This window comes from Stegastes partitus, unplaced genomic scaffold (assembly GCF_000690725.1).
Source record: "Stegastes partitus isolate 25-593 unplaced genomic scaffold, Stegastes_partitus-1.0.2 Scaffold1504, whole genome shotgun sequence".
Classification (NCBI taxonomy): Eukaryota; Metazoa; Chordata; class Actinopteri; family Pomacentridae; genus Stegastes; species Stegastes partitus.
In genome coordinates, this window is record NW_007579235.1 from 21,957 (window position 1) to 40,579 (window position 18,623).

The window sequence follows — 18,623 nt, forward strand, 5'->3', positions numbered from 1 at the left end:
TTTGAGAATGTAAGAAGTAATTTTAGGGTTCTGACGAAGCAGCCAACAGATTTCTGTGCACTTCCTGTTGTGTTCTGTTTGAGGATATGCTGTAATGTGTTATAGATTTTCTAATCACTGGCATCTTTCTGAGGTAAAGTTCATGGCGAGTTGAACAAGTAGAGGATGAATCTTCTCACATCAACACACAGAGCGACTCGAGGGTTTCACTGTTTGTCTGTAGGGAGGTTTTTTTGTTTTACACAACATGAATAGGAATGAGCTGGGACTTCCTGTTTGTGCTGCTGTGGAACATTTAGTGAGCAACGGAGAAATCATCCACGCTATACGAACAGCAGAGTGTGAAACACGTTGGTGTGTTAGTGCCTTTACACGTGTGTGTGCATTTGTGTCCTCGCAGCATTTGTTTATTTGTTTGTTTGTTTGTGTGACGAGTCATTCAGAGATGCATTAATTTAATACAAACCAAAGAGTTCTCAAAGAATCTGTTATAGCAACAATTCAACTGGGGCCACTGTTCCCGAGCAGGAGGGCCGGGCTCTCATTGAAATTCAAATGGGTTTGCATCGTATTTAATGCACAATTTCATCTTCGGGACATTCGCTCCAAAATGAGATGTAAAAAATGAGATGCAAGAAGAAATGGGAAAACACAGCAGCCCAGTGCACACTGAGCCGCAGTTCATAGATCCTCTGATGAGCAGAATGATGTTTACGCCCGGCATCGTGTCAGGCCTAATCAACACTGGCATCTGCTATTAGGATTGGAAAATAAAAGATGAGATTCCAGCGACCTCCTGGTGCCACAAGTTCCTTCATAAGTAAAAATAAGAAAATGCTTACACGCTACACAATTTCATACAATCGAGTTATGGAAAGACCATTGTCTTGGTTTAAGATGCGACAAAGTCAACACTGACCTGAGACACGGTTCTTACATTTTTTTCTACTTTTTACTAAAACTCAGTCGTCCTATTGTGTTTTTGTGCTCTGAACCTCACCATGTATGAAACACAGTCTCCATTTTCACAGTCCTGTGTGTTCATCGCCCGCTCTGACCACCTCCCCACACTTGGCAACCAAAACTTAGCACTTGGTTGTTAAAATAAAGGTTACTCAAGGCAGCATTTACAAAAAGTAGAATTAAAAGCTGTTGTTAGGGATGTCCTGATCAAGTCCATTTTTCCTGCTGATCCAATCTGACTCATTTATTCCTGAGTGGCTGCTGATACCAGGTCCTAACCCTGTATTATTAATGCACACTTAAACTTTTTTAAATCAAGTAAATTCATGTGCTGGAGAATTTCATAACTGCATCCAAGCTGTTCCCAAGTTTTCATTTTTTTTATTTATTATTTTTTATCTAGGAAAAGGATTAATGGTAGACGAGCTAATAATAAATAAATGTAGAGGGACCCAGACAAACAAAAGCTTTCCAGCTCACTGGCCTTATTGGAAACCTGATCTTAAATTTGATCCTGATATTGAAATGTACTATTTAACATCACCAAAAAGTTAATCAGCTGGAACACATCATGGTTTAGTCCAGCAGCTCTCACGTGTTTTTGAAAACCAACAGGTCAGAACAGATGTTTCACCACGTCTGGTAGCCACTGCAACACTGAAACATACATGCACTTCTTTTCTTTATGTCACGTCTACCGCGCTTTTCCTTTTTGTTGCTCTGCTAAGAATTTCCTGAGTTGTTGAACGAGTTCAAACTATTGCTCCCATACGCACAGCGAACTGTCAACAGGTTCATGGTGAAACAATCTGAGACTCCCTGTGCACCCGCTTTCACACGACTGCGTCTCGGCTGAACAAGTCACCAAGTCCCTCTGGTTTCACAACGTACCACACATCAGAACAAACCGTGGAGCTCCCAGGGAGGCTAGTTTCTTTCTCTGTGCATAAAGTGTTGAGTAACCCAGTTAGATATTGTCCTGTATCGTCTTCAGTCATTTAAATTTTTATTTCATTCATTGAGTTAAAACAAAACAATCAAACATGACACAGACATTCCTGAATGAAAGGGAACAGAAAGAATCTGATGTTATCTGCCTCCTTCACCCAAAGAAATACATTTACAAAACACTTAAATTACAAAAAGCATCAACAAAAACACAATAAACATCAAAATATGCAGAACAAAAACAAGAATAACAACATGAAATGTCGTAGGGCTGACGCTACAACCGGCTTCATACTGAAAATACACTCCAAATAATGGATTTTATTGCAATAACACAAACGTCAAAGGCAAACATGTGCCTGGTTTTCCTGTCCTGGTGATGCAGGCTGCTGTATGTGCACACGGTACATGACGTTTTTCTTCTGTCCGGCACTCAGCACATGTTTTTCCCAAGACATACAGTATCCTCATGACTCTGATATTGCCAGATTCCAGACAATCTCCCCTACACAGTACTGAAAAAATATCTCTACTGCCAGTATTTATGGTGAGATACATGTAAAAACAATTTCATACTTGTCTAGTAATTCTTTTCCTTGCCGTAAGGACTAATGGAAAAAGCCTTACCAAATCTAATGATGGAAGATCTGGAGAGCCTGGACTGTTTACAGTATTTATGGTGAGCCCTTATAATGATCAAGATAAGCAGTGAAGAGTAGAGGTACTGAAATCCCCCTAAAACAGCCCAGGGCTCCTCATACATATTAAAACGGATTTAAAATGAAGGCCACGAGAAAGCAAAATGAAATTACCAAAATAAAATGTAATCTGTTGCCGTGCAGCTCCAGCACTGGTTGTTGTATGTTTTTGTTTGACATGTATATTAAATTATTAATAGTTCTGGATGCTGTGTGTGATAGAAAGCCGTTGCACGTGATCTTATATGACTGTACGTGACACTGGATGGTTATGGTGCAGTTCACCCGTACGGCGTCCTCCTCATCCCTGCAGCTGACTCGCTCTTTCCTGCCCCCCCCTCTCTCCTTTTCATCTGTCGTGTTGATTATTTACCCTTTCCTGGCGGCGGTGGGTTGCCATGGCTCCGCTGGTCCTGCTAGAGCCAGAGATGTCTTTGCATTTGTGTTTGTGATCCCAACAGCCTCGGTGGTCGATCTCGGGATGACTGCAACAAACAGAACGTCGTGGTTTCTTCTGGTTTTCTTGGTGCTGACAGTATATTTATGCATTTGCTTCTCTGTCTTTTATTCATTCTGTTTACTTCCACCTGGATGCTGTGGGTTAAAGAATAGCTGGTGTTAATATTTCTCATTTTAATGTTGTTTTTGCAGAGTGTGAAGGATTCCAGTACAGACGAGAAAAGTAGACACAGCTAATTAGAAATCCTAATTGATTGTTTAAAAAGTTCTGTACACATTTAAAGGATGTGATTATATCCCTAAAGCATTAATCAAGTAGTGAAGCAGTCCTACATCGATAATACAGTTTGAAGTTTGATATCATAATTTTTTATAGCAGTTCATATCTTCAGAACATATAAGACTTTTTACCGTTCAGCTATTCGGCCTCATATTTTTTCTGAATATGTCATTAAACCCAGCATTCATCCGTTCATACACTTTTTCTTGAACATTCTGATTTACTTTCTGTGCATTTCAAAGAGCGGCCTTGTCAGGAGACGTGGAAACTTTACCACCGTGTCACAAAGTCAGTCAGTAATTCACTTCCAATTCACATGTTTGTCCCCAGTGTGAAGGATTTCTGCTTCCAACAGCAAGCGTTCGCTATTAGTCACAGCTCTATCTGGAGTTTAATAGCTGCTGTGAACTTCTTCTCAACAGCTTAATAACCTGTTTTTATGCTATTCAACTCTAAAAGAACTTATTCACAACAGTCTCTGTTTGTGTAAGTGTGTAGGTTTGGTGATATTTAACAAAAGGTTTGGTTTCCAAAGTGCACTCATGTTGAAAGCATTTTGTAGCTCAGTGCCGTTTGTTCTGGACGGCTGGTGCAGCTGGGTTTGGCATTCACCGGCCGCGCTGCTTCACTGATTGGACCGGTATTGTGTATTGTAGATGGATTGTTGATACCTTGGCTTATTAGTACTTAAACTGTGGAATAGAAACGTATCGAGAGCTTGCTGTGGTTTCATGTTTTTATCGCTCTCCGGCAGCAGGCATAACTAAACGGGCCCATCTGAACATGTCAGTCACACTTTACCTCAGCCTCCCGGATCAGCTCACATTTCAGCCACAGCGTTGAAATATCCTGATTGTGGCTGCTGCGACGTCCGCAGGTGATCGTGTGCTCCTCGCTGAACTGGAAGAACCAACAACGGATGCAGACATTTCATTTGTGATTGTCATTAAAATGTTTTTCCAGTACGGACATGTGATGTGGATCTTCCAGTTTATTTATCAAACTAAAGGCAGCTATACAGCACTGTAGAAGGTATAGAATCAGAGCCACATATTCATTATACCTCAGTACAGTCAAGTAAAATGCACTTGAAGTATGAAATGAAAGCGCTGCTTGTGTAAAATGACCCGTTTCAGAGAAAATGTCATGTATATTGGATGCTGATCAGTAAGTGCACCACTTCACTGCTGTGACTCGTAGGCACAATTTAATAGCTTTATAAACCAATAGGGAGTTTAAAAGATAGGTTCAATTTACGTCAGTCTGGCATATTTTCAATTATTGTGGCCGTTGCGACTCTTTGGGTCCTTCCACTTTGCAACCATGTCGAGGCAATAAAATGGGATTTTTGAGTCTGATTGAAAATAAACGCAGAAATCAGGGACCTGGTGCTGTTTGTTGTGGATAGCCTTCGTTTAGTATGTTTTTCTGAACAGGTCATAGCAAATAACATGTCCAGCCCATAGAAGGACCTTTTACTTGTTGTAGGGACACCAACGCTCCTTCAGGACAGTCCTGTTGATATTCAGCCTCAGTCATTGTTCTCATCTTCTGTTTGATTTCCCTCCTTGTCTGTACTGCGGTTATAACACATGTCCAGCTATCAAACTGCAATGTCTTGTGACCACCTTACTAATGGTTTATGGGGTAATCCACCACTTTATTTAGCTGTTGGGTTTCTAGAAAGTCAACCTAAAGATGCTGGTTTTGGCAAGTTGTCCCAGATGAAATTACCAAATGCAAAATGATAGGGCCGCCTAATTTCTGTTTTTACATTCAGACCGACGCTAAAAAAATGTTTAACATCAGTTATGTATAAATCAGATTTTGTGGAAAGCTGCAGGGATCTCGTGCGGGTTACCCAGATATACTTCCCCTGAACATCTATAGCGGAGCTGAAGAAGTAAAGGTGAATAAAGAGCCATGATAATAACAGTATAATACAAAAACAATATATCTGTAATTTCATAGCAGAAACAGTTTATTGTGTTGGGTGAATGTTAAGATGGGAAAATTAGAGCTATACCACAAACACCTTTGAAACGGTATAACTACTGTAAGCAAGGTTTGGTCTGGTCTGCAGTGTGAATGCAGTCGGTGGGTGATTTTCCTCCATATAGTTCCTATAAGAGTCCCACAGTGAAGCAGTGTGTCAGCTTACAGTAAACACTTGATCACACCAGTCAGCTGTGTCTTTCATTGGTGGAATAAAAAACCTCCGCTCATTACTTCCTCTCTGGCGGAGGTGTCCTCTCGCACTGTTGTTATACAGCATTACAGCTGATGCCTTTTCCACCTCTCTCTCTTATCTTTCCTTCTCATCACAGATCAACTAAAACTCACCCAGGACCCGTAGTTCATTTGAGCGACAGCCCAAAGGATGAAGGCAAGGTGAGTAGGCAGATAAAAGAAGCACCCAGCAACACCCCCTGGTTCTCCTTAAGCGCCGACTGGAATGTTAAAGCAGCACAGAGACTCTCTCCCTCTTTACACTTAGCTGCCTCCAGTTAAATCTCTTTTTTTTTCTCCTCCTTCTGTGCTATAAATCTGTCCTCCAAATGCCCTCTGCTTTTGCTGTATATTCGTCCGTCCTGCCTATCCTCTATCCTTCTCTTCTATCTGTTGTCTGTCTTTCTATCCTACAGTATTTTCTCACCTCTCACTCTGTCAGCCTGGCGTTCTCTGTGGCTCGCTGAAAGAGAACCATTCCCCGAATAGCATCTCGTGTTCTTCTCCTTCGTGCCTCTGCTTTTCACTCACAAGGGTCCTGCAGCCCCCTTTATTTGAAGAGAAGGGATTTTTTCAGGGTCGAGCTTCAGTCAAATTGGGAGGAAAAGTGGCAGGTGGAGGTTGCTGTAAAAAGAGAGGTTACCGAGGAGCATATTGATTTTGGCGATGGATTTTGCCTGCCTCTGGGTGGAGCCGCACTTGTCAAGTTGTGAAGACATAAGAACGAGACACGAGTTTACAGTTTCTGTCGCATGCTGCAGTCAATCAGCGCGCGAAGTGATGCATCGATGCTGCTGTCGTCAAAGACCAGAAACATCATCTTTAGCAAAAGACAAATGACCCTGTGTAGAAGAAAGGGGTTATTTTGTAATTTCTGCATTTTGTAAATTGCCTAGTCGGCCAACAACAACAGCAGCATGATTCATTTTGACCCATCAATGCTCCAGCGTACAGATAATACAAGTGCTTATTACGTTGCTCAGCCTTGGACATCACAGAACGCTGCTCTTTGCAATCTCAGGAGGATCGTTTGATGTTTTAAACGCCAGCGGTCAGTCGTGCAGGTTTGGACCAAATGACGTCCTCTAGCTGTTTTACTGCAGTGATATTAAAACGGATTTTTATCAGTGTTGTTATTCAAAAACAGAGATTCAATAAAAGATTGATGAAAATGACAAGTATTGGCTGAGAAAGTGAATACTCTTCTGTCAGTACTTCACTGTAACGCCTGTGTTTACATCCCATGTATGAAAATTTCCTTGGTTTTGATGGGAATACTTTTTCTGTGTGTGAATGGATGCAATCTATGATCATGCAGTGTGAAATTTACATTTATTCCAGGTCTGTTTCTCTGCTAGCTGCAGTGTTCTCTACAGCGGAGCATGTTTGCAGTGGATAGCCGTTATTCATCATTTAAATTAGATGTGAAAACAATTCTACCCCAAAAAAAACCCACACTTCTAACACTACGTCTTTATCCATCTTGACTCGTGGTGTTGCTAACGTTAAGCTTCGGGGTTGCAGAGTTTATGAGAAGCAGTTTTTCTTTTCCACCTCACCTGCCCTCCACTTCCCGTCTTCAGATGTGAGATGTCACGTCGTCCTTCCTCTCAGCTGCTTCCTCCGCTCTGTGTTCGCAGCAGAAGTGCTTCTTTAACAACACTCCTTATCTCTGGTCTCTTATCTGCGATCGGCTTGGGTCGACTTTGCTCTTAACCTGCGACTATGTGCGTGCGACTGTGTTAATATTTGTGTATTTATGTAGATAAAAAAAATATGTGAGGCGGTCACGCTTTAGGCTGTTAGACAGAATAAATCCCATGTTGCAGAGCTGCAAGCATCCAGTATACAGGAAGGAATGGAAGGAAGGAAGGAAGGAAAGAAGGGAGGAAAGGAGGAGGGAGGGATGAAGGGGGAAAAAAAGATGGAGGGAGGGAGGAAGGAGGGAAGGAAGGAAGAAGGTAGAAGGAAGGAAGGAGGGATGGAGTAAGAGGGAGGAAGGAAGGAAGGAAGGAAGGAAGGAAGGAAAGAAGGGAGGAAAGGAGGAGGGAGGGATGAAGGGGGAAGAAAAGATGGAGGGAGGGAGGAAGGAGGGAAGGAAGGAAGGAGGGATGGAGTAAGAGGGAAAGGAAGGAGGGATGGAGTAAGAGGGGAGGGAGGGAGGGAGGAGAAAGAAAAGAAGGAAGGAAGGAGGGAGGGAGGAGGAAGGAAGAAAAAAGGAGGGAGCAAGGGGGGAAGGAAGAAGGTCGGAAAGAGGAAGGAAGAGGGGAGGAGGGAAGGAGGGGGGGAGGAAGGACGGAAAGAAGGAAATAGAAAGGAAGGAGGAAGGACCAAGACTCCTAGGAAATATAATGGTTTGGGTTGAAACACGTTTACAGGATGTTAGAAGCGTCTCCTTCGCTCTCCAGGCCACCAGGGTTATGAGTGCTTGTACAGGATCACTTGGCTGAATAGGAACCTTAGAACATGAATGCCAAAGACACGTGGATTAGAAACGTAACTGTTCATCACAAACGGTCTGACTCACCACATGTAGGCTGCAGATATGAGCCTGTCAGCTGGTTTTCTCCTCTTCTTCTTCTGCTGGTTTCTTGTTAACGTTTTTAAAAGCCACTTCACAACAGGACACAACAACAACAACAACAACCTCCGCGCAGCAAATAACAACACAGAAAACTTCAAGTTTAGTCGAGAATGTGGATCGTCCAGTAAGGCAGCTCTGCTTTTTGTTTGGTGGATTGTCCGTTTTAATGACCAAAACAATTCTACCCTTCATTATTCTGAATGAACACCGTCGCTGCATCCTTCGCTTAGCTCTGCACAAGACGACTGTGATCAGGTGACATCAAGCTAGCTTGTTTTTCCCTACAGCAGGATGATGGTGAGGTGTAGCCCGACCATTACCAACTACAGAACATACAAAATAAACATCATCCAGCAGAAAATACAAGTGTAAATGAAAGAAATGTAGTTGTTTTTTTGGATTGTAGCACCATAGCTTCCCCTCAAGAGATGCTGTTGTTCTTAGAGCCTAATATCTACAACCAGTGACTTACTGTTTGAAACCTCAGAGGTGGCGTTTTGATTACTAATCAGAGAGACAAATAGAGTCAGTAATCATTTCTCCACTTTATTAGGTCCTTCTGAAATCAATACAGTAGGAAGTAGTTGTATGAGCTGGTATCCTTTATTATCCCCCAGGTCTGAGTCTGTACTCTGCTAAATGACAGACAGAAAGCAAACCCAGCCAGCTGGTGGAATCTAATTTGGTAGATCATCACCTGTCGTAGCGTACGATCCATATTAACACTAAAAATCACTTCAGAAACAAGTTTGTCTGTAAGCTGAAGGCCTGCAGACGTCCAAACGTCTTCCCGACATTTTAGCAAACAATGCAGGTTTGTAAATGACTCCAGAACGATTAACTACATCTGTTCTTTGTTTTCCATCCCTTGTCTCCCCTCCACAGCTGCTTGTAGGGTTTGAGAGCGGGACCATCGTCCAGTGGGACCTCCGGGCCAAGAAGGCCGACTTTAGAATCTACTACGATGAGGTGAGCTCCTCTCCTCCGTCGTTTTATTTCTATAAAGGTCTCTTCTCTCAGTGTCATCACGTTGGCGTTAAAGGAGGCGTTTTCAGTAGCTCTCTGTGTTGTTTTTTTTTATGCCGTATTTTCATAAAATTTCAGCTTCGTTCGAGCGATCTCAGTGGGAACGCCTTGTTATAGCAGCAGGACGCAGCGTAGATACAAGAATGCAGCAAAATGGACAGTAATGGAGAACAAATTACCACAAAAATGAGACAGAAATATGTGACGGTGGGGGGTGCATCTGTGAGAGAACTGCTCATGACACCAAAGTCGTTTCTGCCTTTTTTTAAGAAGAAACAGATTTTGCTGTAGCTTGGGCGCCTGTAATAATAACGATGATTAAAAGATGTTCTGTATAAAGGCTGCCTACTCTGGAGCCTACTCTGGTTCCTGCATGCAGCAGAATTGATTTCAAGTCTCCAGGAGATGGAAAATGCTCTGAGAGGAATGTCACCTTAAGAACATCCCATCTGCTGTTCTTACATTTCCTTCCATCACTGATCCTGCTAAGTAACACAATTTTGCCTTTTTGTATGCCGATAATGTGAAACTCAACAAAGTGGAGTACAATTTTCATCTTTGCGCAGCTTCAACTTTTCATATTTTCAGCGAGGTTGCTTTGTCATCACATGCTGTATCCCCCTGCCTGCCAACCAATTACTGCTCTTTGAAGAAGCGGTAATTGGTGGAGCCGGGGACGCTCACACCGGTCCAGCCTGCACGGCACTGTCAGCTGGAACAGGTGAAGACTGCAGCATCTGTTGCCATTTCACCCAGAGAGCAGCGATGCATGAAATCAGAGACTGTTCTCGGTGTCCAAGTGTTTCAGTTTGCGCGTTAGATTGCTGTTAATTAGTCTATTGACATCCGCGCGGTACCATAAAAATAGATGTTTTCAGTCAGGATGATGCACCGTTTGTAGCTGATTAACTACACAGAACCTATTTAGATAATTACTCGTCCACAAAGACGGAGATATACGTGCTCAAACTCTCAAAAACATATATGTTTAAAATAACCAATGTGGTCATATGTCCCTTAAACACGCTCAACTTGTGCGGCTGGTCTGCTGCCAGCTCTCATCTCCTGTTCGATCTCCCGTGAAGAGCCACATTCTGCTCACTTTCACATACGTGGTTTTCTCACACCCCTTCAGCAGAGCTAAAAAACAACAAAACCACTTATATGTCTCAGTAGCCCAAGTGTGGAAGTGCTGGATTACAGCCAGTTTAAATGGAAAGCTTTTGTGCTCTCGTCATTAAATCATGAATGACACTGTTGTGCACCTTTTGTTTTCTTTAAAAAGCACTGCATCACATTCACACTTCTGTGAGGGAAACTCACTGTAAGGGGCTTTGTTAATAAGGCTTCTAGCTTCCCTTGACTTGTTTTAGCCTCATGTAAGCGTTAGGTGTGCTTTAATTAATACAAATAATGACCACGTTAAGGATAATTAGAAGCGAGCTTCAACAGAAGTCTCCGCTGACCTTTTAACCTTGCGTGAAGAACGTGTGGGAAACATCAAATCCTTTCTGCTTTCTCTGAAAAAAGCTGAGGCTGCTTCCAATTTGTCAAAAAATATACTGCAAGCTGTTTCACGCTGGATGTGCAAATGAGAAGAGGTTAAGTTAGAAGAGCGTTCAGGCCGGACGGTCTTCTGTTATCCATTCTGACATTAGAATTCAGATCGCATGCTGCCCTCATGTCGTCCCCTGAGACGATGACCTCTGTAACGTTGACATGAATAGATGTGAATAATCTTTGGAAGGAGCTTTTCCTGAAGAATACACAATGAGGGTTTAAAAAACAACAACAGATATACAGAGAATGCAGAGGAACAAAGAGGAGGGACGCTTTATCACTGCTTTGTAGTTTTCACCGGCACAGTTCAGACGTCTCCACTGGCACATCACTGGACAGATAAAGAGAGTTTTTAAAGCTGGAAAACCATCCCAGTGTCAGAGATTTAAATATGTGGACATAAAGCATCCTGTCAAAGCCCTTTAGATGTGTTGTCATTGTCTGTTACCGGCAGTGATCTGGCTCACTGGTCCTGATGGTTCGTCCCTTTCTAGGTAGAAACCACGTGGAGCCGCCAAATGGACGTTTGTATTTATTTGTAGACAGAAACTTGATCTTCAGCTCAACAGGTTGCTCAGACAGTGTGGTCATGGTGGATTTATTCTCTCCGTGTTTGGACTAAAGGTTCAGTTACCAACCATGTTTTGAAAAAGCACTCAGTTTGTTGTTTGCTAATTAGCGTTTCAACAAAACCTCGCTTAGCTGTGATGCAAACGAATTCCCACTCATGGTTCGGCATGAAGGCAGATTACTTGCAAAGGTTAACCACAGTACTGTTTTACTGCCTTTAAAAGTAACTACAGGCTGCTCAGAGAGTCAAGTCCTACCTCGAAGCCAAAGGCCTGCCTTGGAATTTAAAAAAATGATCCATGCCTCAAAGTTTTTGTACAGTCCTCCAACCTACCGACCGAGCTACCTACCTCCCTTGTAAACCTTTAACCATAAACGGAGCATGTTTTAAAGCAGTTGACAGTCCAAAATGATCAAATCCATGAGTCAAAAGCCACGATATTGTTTCAGCCTTGATCTATCTGAGCTATTTAGTGAAGGATCATCAATCCTTTTTACCTTTTTTTCTGCATCATGATTCATTTCAAGCCACTCTTAGCGAGACAGCATTTTCTTTTTTGCATCTTTAGTCAAAAATTCTACAGTAACCTTTCAGCATCTTCTAATTCAGTTGGTCTGAGAGGAAACTTCTGCACCTTCTCTCGGCTCAATTGTCAGGCGTTAGAAAGCCGATCACAGCCAATCACGGGGCTTTTCACTGATTAGATGGTATAAATAGCAGCAGAGTCTCTGGTGAAAACAGGATGTGGTGACCCAGTGGTTTTAGATAAGGATGCTTCCATAAACACCACCAAGAATATGTTTTATTTATTCAGATGTTTAACTGGTTTCCGAGCGCTGCAAAAAGAAAACAACCGAAGTCGAATCAATAGAAGATGTGAGCGTGCTCTGCCTTTGAAACAGCATCAATTCTCCCAGGAACACTTGCGTACAGTTTTCTGTGTTCTTGGCAGGCAGGTTGTTAACAAGCATCTTGAACTTGCCACAGTTCTGCTGTGGATTTAGGCTGTCTCAGTTGCTTGTTGAGATTAAGGCTCTGTGCGGGCCAGACCATCTGTTGCACGATTCTTTGTTCTTGTTGCTGAAGATAGTTTTTTTTTTTTATGACGAGAAGGAATGTGGAGAAACAGATCAGTCACCTTCCTGATGGTGTTGCGTGGTGGATGAGAATCAAAACGTCTAACAAAACTTTTCGCAGCCTCGTGTGTGTGTACTTTATGACTTGTTTGTGAGATATCCCCTCCTTCTGCTTCCTTGGTACAGGCCATCCATTCAGTCAGCTGGCATCACGAAGGGAAGCAGTTCATGTGCAGCCACTCCGACGGCAGCCTGACGCTATGGAACCTCAGAAACACCACCAAGCCATTCCAGGTCACCTTCCCTCATGGTGAGACACACGGCGGCCTCTGAGTCTGAAGCCAGGAGTACTGGGTCACAGAGCGATTACCTAATACAGCAGACAGAAACACCCTAAACGTGGATAAACCTCTGACGTGATGGATTTATTATTGAATTAATTAACTACTGGTGGGTTCAAAAGTTCCAAACAGTTGCAGGGACAGAAAAAAAACCTCCTGCTTCTTCAGATCAAAGTGTTAGAACTGCAAACGTTATGTGAGAATAAAAACAAAAAAGATCTGCAGCAGTAAAAAAGCAAACATCACGCGGCACTGAGAGGAGCTGCAGTTTGTCAGGCTTTCAAATGATCATTTTTAAAAAATATAAAAGACAAAAAGAATCGGTTAAATCGTGTGTAGTCATATAATTAGGTTTCATTCTGGGATGCATCGTGCCATGAGTCATGAGCATCAGCATCACTTTGGTTTCCACTCGTGGTTATCAGAGTTTTATTGCGACTGGTTGTGGTTTCTTATTGAGATGTAACCATGAACCCTGATTCAACCGCTGCATATTCAACCGCTGCATATTTATATCGCATGACAAACGAACCTGAACGCGGTGGTGATGTGTAAGGTGTGTCGTTGCCAGTTTATTTGACTGTCAAATGAGGATGATTTCTGCAGCATATGTAATTCTTCTTCCTCTTCCTCTGACTTGCCCCCCTGAGGTATCCTCTCTCCAGTGGTGTGATTTGAGTACTGGCAGGGCATCCTGACCTTGTCAGATTTCTTCTTCCCCGCTGTGAGCTGTGATCTCAGGCAAAAATCACCAAACAGGAAGGCGGGAGGGAAGGACGTGGGTGATGGGGGGAGAGAGCAAACGGCCTGAAGCCACGGTTACATTCGAGCAGGATGTTTGTGTGCCAGATGTTTGTCAGATATTTAGCATTACACAGGGTGAGCTTAGCAGTAAGTGTGAGGACGAGGACGTGGGGAGCAGAAAACGAGTGGAGATGAACTGAGAACGTGAAACCGGAGAAGATGAAGCAGTTAACACGGTCATCTCCTGGCAGTAGAGCAGTAAATAAATGAAATGCACAGTAAATAAACAAACTGTGAAGCAGCAGGAATGTTCTGGCAGCTGGTGTGTAAAAAAAAACATACTGCAGAATAGAATTGTCCACAGTTTAAATACATGTGTGTTGAGCTCAGATCTCCCACTGTGACCAGGAAGTAGCAGGACTGGTGGCCTGACCTGCAGGAGGAGCGCTCCACAGCACAGAGTAACTGTATTACTGATGCATATCCTGCTAACAACACGGTGCCACAGCGCAGCCTTTAGCCAGGACAGACATCTATCCACACAAAACTTTTTTATGCTTTTAGAAACATTTCTAAGCTGGTTTTCATTGTAACAACTGCAGTATGATTTCTGATTGATTTAATGAATCAGCATGCAGAAATGTTTGTTCAGCATGTTGAAGAAAAGTAGCTTAACCAGCGACTCTTTGAGCTTTGATATTAGTACAGAAAGTATAGAAAATAATCTTTATTTCAAAATTAAACATGAAACATGTTGAAAAATACTGTATTCATCACATCTCCTGTGATGTGTTGTCACAGGACGAAGCATCTCGGTTGCAGAACTGTCTTTGTGCTACTGTTTGTTTGTTAGTACAGTGTGTTGGAGGCTAAAACCACCATGAAGAGTCACTGACACAAAGAACTAGAGACTTTACACACAATATACCCACAGCATGAAGCAGCAGTGTGAGTAGCCTGGCTGTCAACGTAAACTGTGGCTTTTAATGCCCAACATTCCCTCTAACCGCCGCCTTATCACCTGTATGCAGTTAATGACATTTTGTACGTGTACTAGAAGAAAAAAAGAAGATAATCCATGTACCAATTATGTTTTCTTCCAAAGTGTGTTTACTAGAGTAAATTAAAGCAGAATATGAATGTATTTTGTAGGAGACTGACGGTTTTTCCACTTCATAGATCAAAAAATAGCATCCACCGGATGTATTCAGCTTTTTCTTTCAATCCGATTTTCCACAGTAAGCGATCTATCCATCCACCTGTCCATTAGCTGTACACGCTTTATTGGCTAGAGGGTCACGGGGGCTTCAGGTGACACCGTGGGAGAGGCAGATCCTGGACACTCTGCCTGCTCATTTCAGGATGAACACAAAGAGGCAGAAAACCACTCACGCTCGCAGCCGTGGCCGATTCAGATGCACGTCTTAGGACTGTGGGAGGAAAGCGGACCACCTGGATAAACCCACGCAGCCACAGCCAGAACATTCAAACTCTGCACAGAAAGGGCCCGGCTGAGCACCGGGTTCCAAACAGAACCTTTTTGCTGTGAGGCGAGAGCGCTTCAGAGGATCGAGGTGTATTTGAAAGAATTCGAAATCGCAGCGTTCTGTTTGATGAAAGCAATGAAAATCTCACAGTTTAGAGATTCTTTTCATCTGTTCAGAAAGAGCCGGGCTTTTATTCAGAGCATAATGACCATGAAGCAAACCCAAGGTCCCTCCGCCTTCCAGCTGATAGATTCTCTCTGTGTGTCAAAGGCAGCATCATTTCATTATGAGAAGCAGGAGAAAAATAACCCTCGTTAATGCTTTTTCTCTGATAATGGTCTGCTGTTCTCTAAAAAGAAGAACCAGAAACACAGTAATCAAAAAAAGTGAAGTGGAAAATGGGAACAAAAACACTTTTCATTAGGCAGAGTTGTGCTTGAACTATGTCATGATCCGCTTTAGAATCAGACGTATGACGAAGGCCGCATTGTGATCGTGTGAAGGATGGACGGAGGAAGTGGTTGTGAGTGTGGCTGGTCAGCTGAATAAAGCAGCTACAGAGGTAGTTATGCCAAATAAAACCAACATCGAAAAATAGAAAAACATGAACACAACACGACGATAGTTGTATCCTAATCATGTAGGAGGTATTAGTCAGCCGGCGACACTTTCCTCTCCCATTTACTTCCCTTGTGGGTACAAATTACGAGTCCACACAATTCAATTAATAAATAAAACTGTCGTTAAATAGTCGGTTGTTTATGTGCTAAAATGTGTGCAATAGTTTCAGTGCAATTGACACAAAAGGAAAAACTTGTCTGTAATTGTCTTTGTCTTGAATTCAGGAAAGATCCAGAAGGACGGGAGGAAGGAATCGTGTAAACCCATCCTCAAAGTGGAGTACAAGACCTCCAGAAGCAGGTGTGTGCTTTCATTTAGTCTTCCTGATCACACATATACACGCATTATACATGTTTTGTACTAACTTATAACCTGTGAGAGTCAAAGAAGGATTATTTAATTCACTTGGCCTTAAAGCTCCATTCATCAGTTCCACACAGATCAGAAACCACAAGCATGTCTTATAGTTTCACTCGCTAATTAACTCATTAATTAATACATCCGTCCAGGCTTTCTATTTATTTTGTAGTCAAGCACTAGTGCTGATCCAGCCTGTCTCCCTCCACACCAGCGAGCCTTTTGTTATCTTCTCCGGGGGTCTTTCATACGACAAGGCGGGACGACGGCCAACATTAACCATCATGCACGGCAAGGCCATCACTGTTCTGGAGATGGACTACCCCATTGTGGAGTTCATGGTGCTCTGCGAGACACCTTACAACAACGGTGAGTGCACGCAGAGTCTCATGCAAAACTTGCCTTTCATTTTTTTTCCTGGACTCAGCTCAGTGGTTTCTGTGGTTTTAAAGCCATGCAGAGAGATTTGATTTTCAGCCACAGGCGCTTCTCTGTTTCCAGAAGAGAAGCTCTACAAAGCCGCTGCACACTACCTACTCAGCACCGAGCAGCAGACGTCCCTTGTAATCGTTTGAATACATGCAAATCCTGAATGCAAGACTGTCTCATGACAACACTTATTGGAATTAGATGAAGGCAATAAACAATCTGGGCTTTACACAATTCAGTTTACATTTGATCCTCTCATATGTTTTGTTGATACGGTGCGCTGTAGAGAAAAATAAATGTCATCCTACAATGTGTAGCCATGTAAATATTATGTATGATGTTATTTCTGTCTTACAGAGGTACAGGAGCCCTATGCAGTGGTGGTGCTTTTGGAAAAGGACCTAATCGTGGTGGATCTGACGCAGAGCAAGTACGTGTTTCACATTTATAAACTCAACTTCCACGAGTAGCTTCATGTGACTGATAACAGCGTCAGTATGTTCCAAGAGTCCACTCAGGTCCCCCCACTGACAACAATTTTGAAAATTGTTTGTCCGCTGCTGCTTTGCAAGGGCGATAGTACGAATGCTTGGCAGTGGGTATGCACATAATGCATCAATGCTGACCTCCTAGAATTGAGTTCTACGACTACAAGAGGACATAAAGTAGAATATTTATACCGACTATGTGTTCACGGTGCCCACGTGTTCATCCACAAAAGGAATCAAAGTGTGTCTGCTCACAGTCAGTCAACTCCATCATCTACCTGTCCGTCAACCTAAAAGTTGCTCAGCAGCTTCGTAAAAGGCTCTAAAGGTGAAACTGTTTGAAACTTTCAGTGCCAGTGAGGCGAAGATAAGATACCATCCTTTAGACAAAGACGTGTTCCTTTGCCCTTGAGGTGAAGACTTCACCAGTTCAGTTAACTCGTGTCGCTGTTGGAAAGTGTGAAGATGGAAGCTGCTGATGTGGTGCCATTTTGAGAGATTATCACCTCAGGCTAGGGAATACATCCGAGTAGCAGCAAAACACTTAGGTATAAATTAGGTCGCCCAGCAAATTGGGTTACCTAATTACAGCTGTTAGACATAAATGTCTCCTGATAACAGCCAAAGTAGGTTTAACATGTCCGGATTGTCTCTGACGTTGTCAACTCATTGATTAGCCACTAATTATGTTTAAATTGTTCATTAAAAGTAAGGCAGGCACCTGCAGAGTGGAGATGCAAGTTATCTGTGCCATGAATCTTTCTCGTGTAGTTCACACAGTTTTGTAGTAGCACACCTGTACATGTCCCAGACATGTCTTCATACATGTGCCCTTTTTACTTCATCTCATCATGGCCGTAATGCTGAGGATGGATAACGAGGGGATTTTGCATATTGTCATACCTTTCAATAATTCTTAGACCTCTTAAAGTCAAAGTACATTAAATATGCAATTCCAATGTACTTTTTTAAAATAGGTTTTATTGTATAACATTTCATTACTGACATTCTGTTATCGTAATGACTTCAGCTTTCTTTTCTGCCGTACTGCTGTCGTGGTGTAAAACATATTCTACCACATCACACGCTTGTGTTTTGCAGCTTCCCCGTCTTTGAGAACCCGTACCCCATGGACGTCCACGAGTCTCCGGTTACCTGCACAGCCTATTTTGCAGACTGTCCACCAGACATTATCCCCATCCTCTACTCTATAGGAGCTAAACACAAGAAGACGGGCTACAGCCAAAAGGTAAGGCAGGCGAGTTAAAGGGAAGCCTTTTCATTTCTAATGTGCTTGACTCTTCTACCCAGCTCAGTCTTCAAGGATAATTAATTCTGATGTAATCAAACATGTCGTGAGGGTTTTCAATAAAAACATTTTTCGTTATGTAACCAGAGAAACTTGTGTCTACGCTATTCACAGAGACTCTAAAAACGACTGAACGAGGCTTGTGTAATCGTGTGACTGTGCTTTGGTGCTTTGACAAGAAATGTTTTGCTTCTAATCTCTCAAAGTTAAACTGAAAATTAAATGTAAAGTCAATTAAGTAAAATAGATAAATACTGGTGAACCTAATGGAAACGATGATGGGCTGTAATTAACATATGTGACGTTTTATTCAGTTCAGTTTTTTATTTAAAGAAAACAGGATGTGTTTTGTAAAATTAAACAATGCAACACTGAATCAAAGTGAACAGGGAGCAGTGGGAGAAAAGGTAAATAATAATGAGACTGGGTGTCCAAAATAATTACGGCTGTCTG

At 42.5% G+C, this 18,623-nt stretch overlaps 1 protein-coding gene across 1 annotated transcript in view; it reads left to right on the top strand.

The window, feature by feature from the left end:
- stxbp5l (syntaxin binding protein 5L) overlaps window positions 1-18,623 on the top strand; it is a gene marked incomplete at its 5' end in the record, with an annotated part of 76,964 nt that overhangs the window by 19,121 nt on the left and 39,220 nt on the right. The window contains 7 exons of the mRNA XM_008300158.1: window positions 5,676-5,739; window positions 9,047-9,130; window positions 12,581-12,704; window positions 15,812-15,887; window positions 16,159-16,313; window positions 16,731-16,803; window positions 17,963-18,110. Coding sequence (XP_008298380.1) covers window positions 5,676-5,739; window positions 9,047-9,130; window positions 12,581-12,704; window positions 15,812-15,887; window positions 16,159-16,313; window positions 16,731-16,803; window positions 17,963-18,110 — 724 coding nt within the window. The remainder of the gene's footprint in view (window positions 1-5,675; window positions 5,740-9,046; window positions 9,131-12,580; window positions 12,705-15,811; window positions 15,888-16,158; window positions 16,314-16,730; window positions 16,804-17,962; window positions 18,111-18,623) is intronic.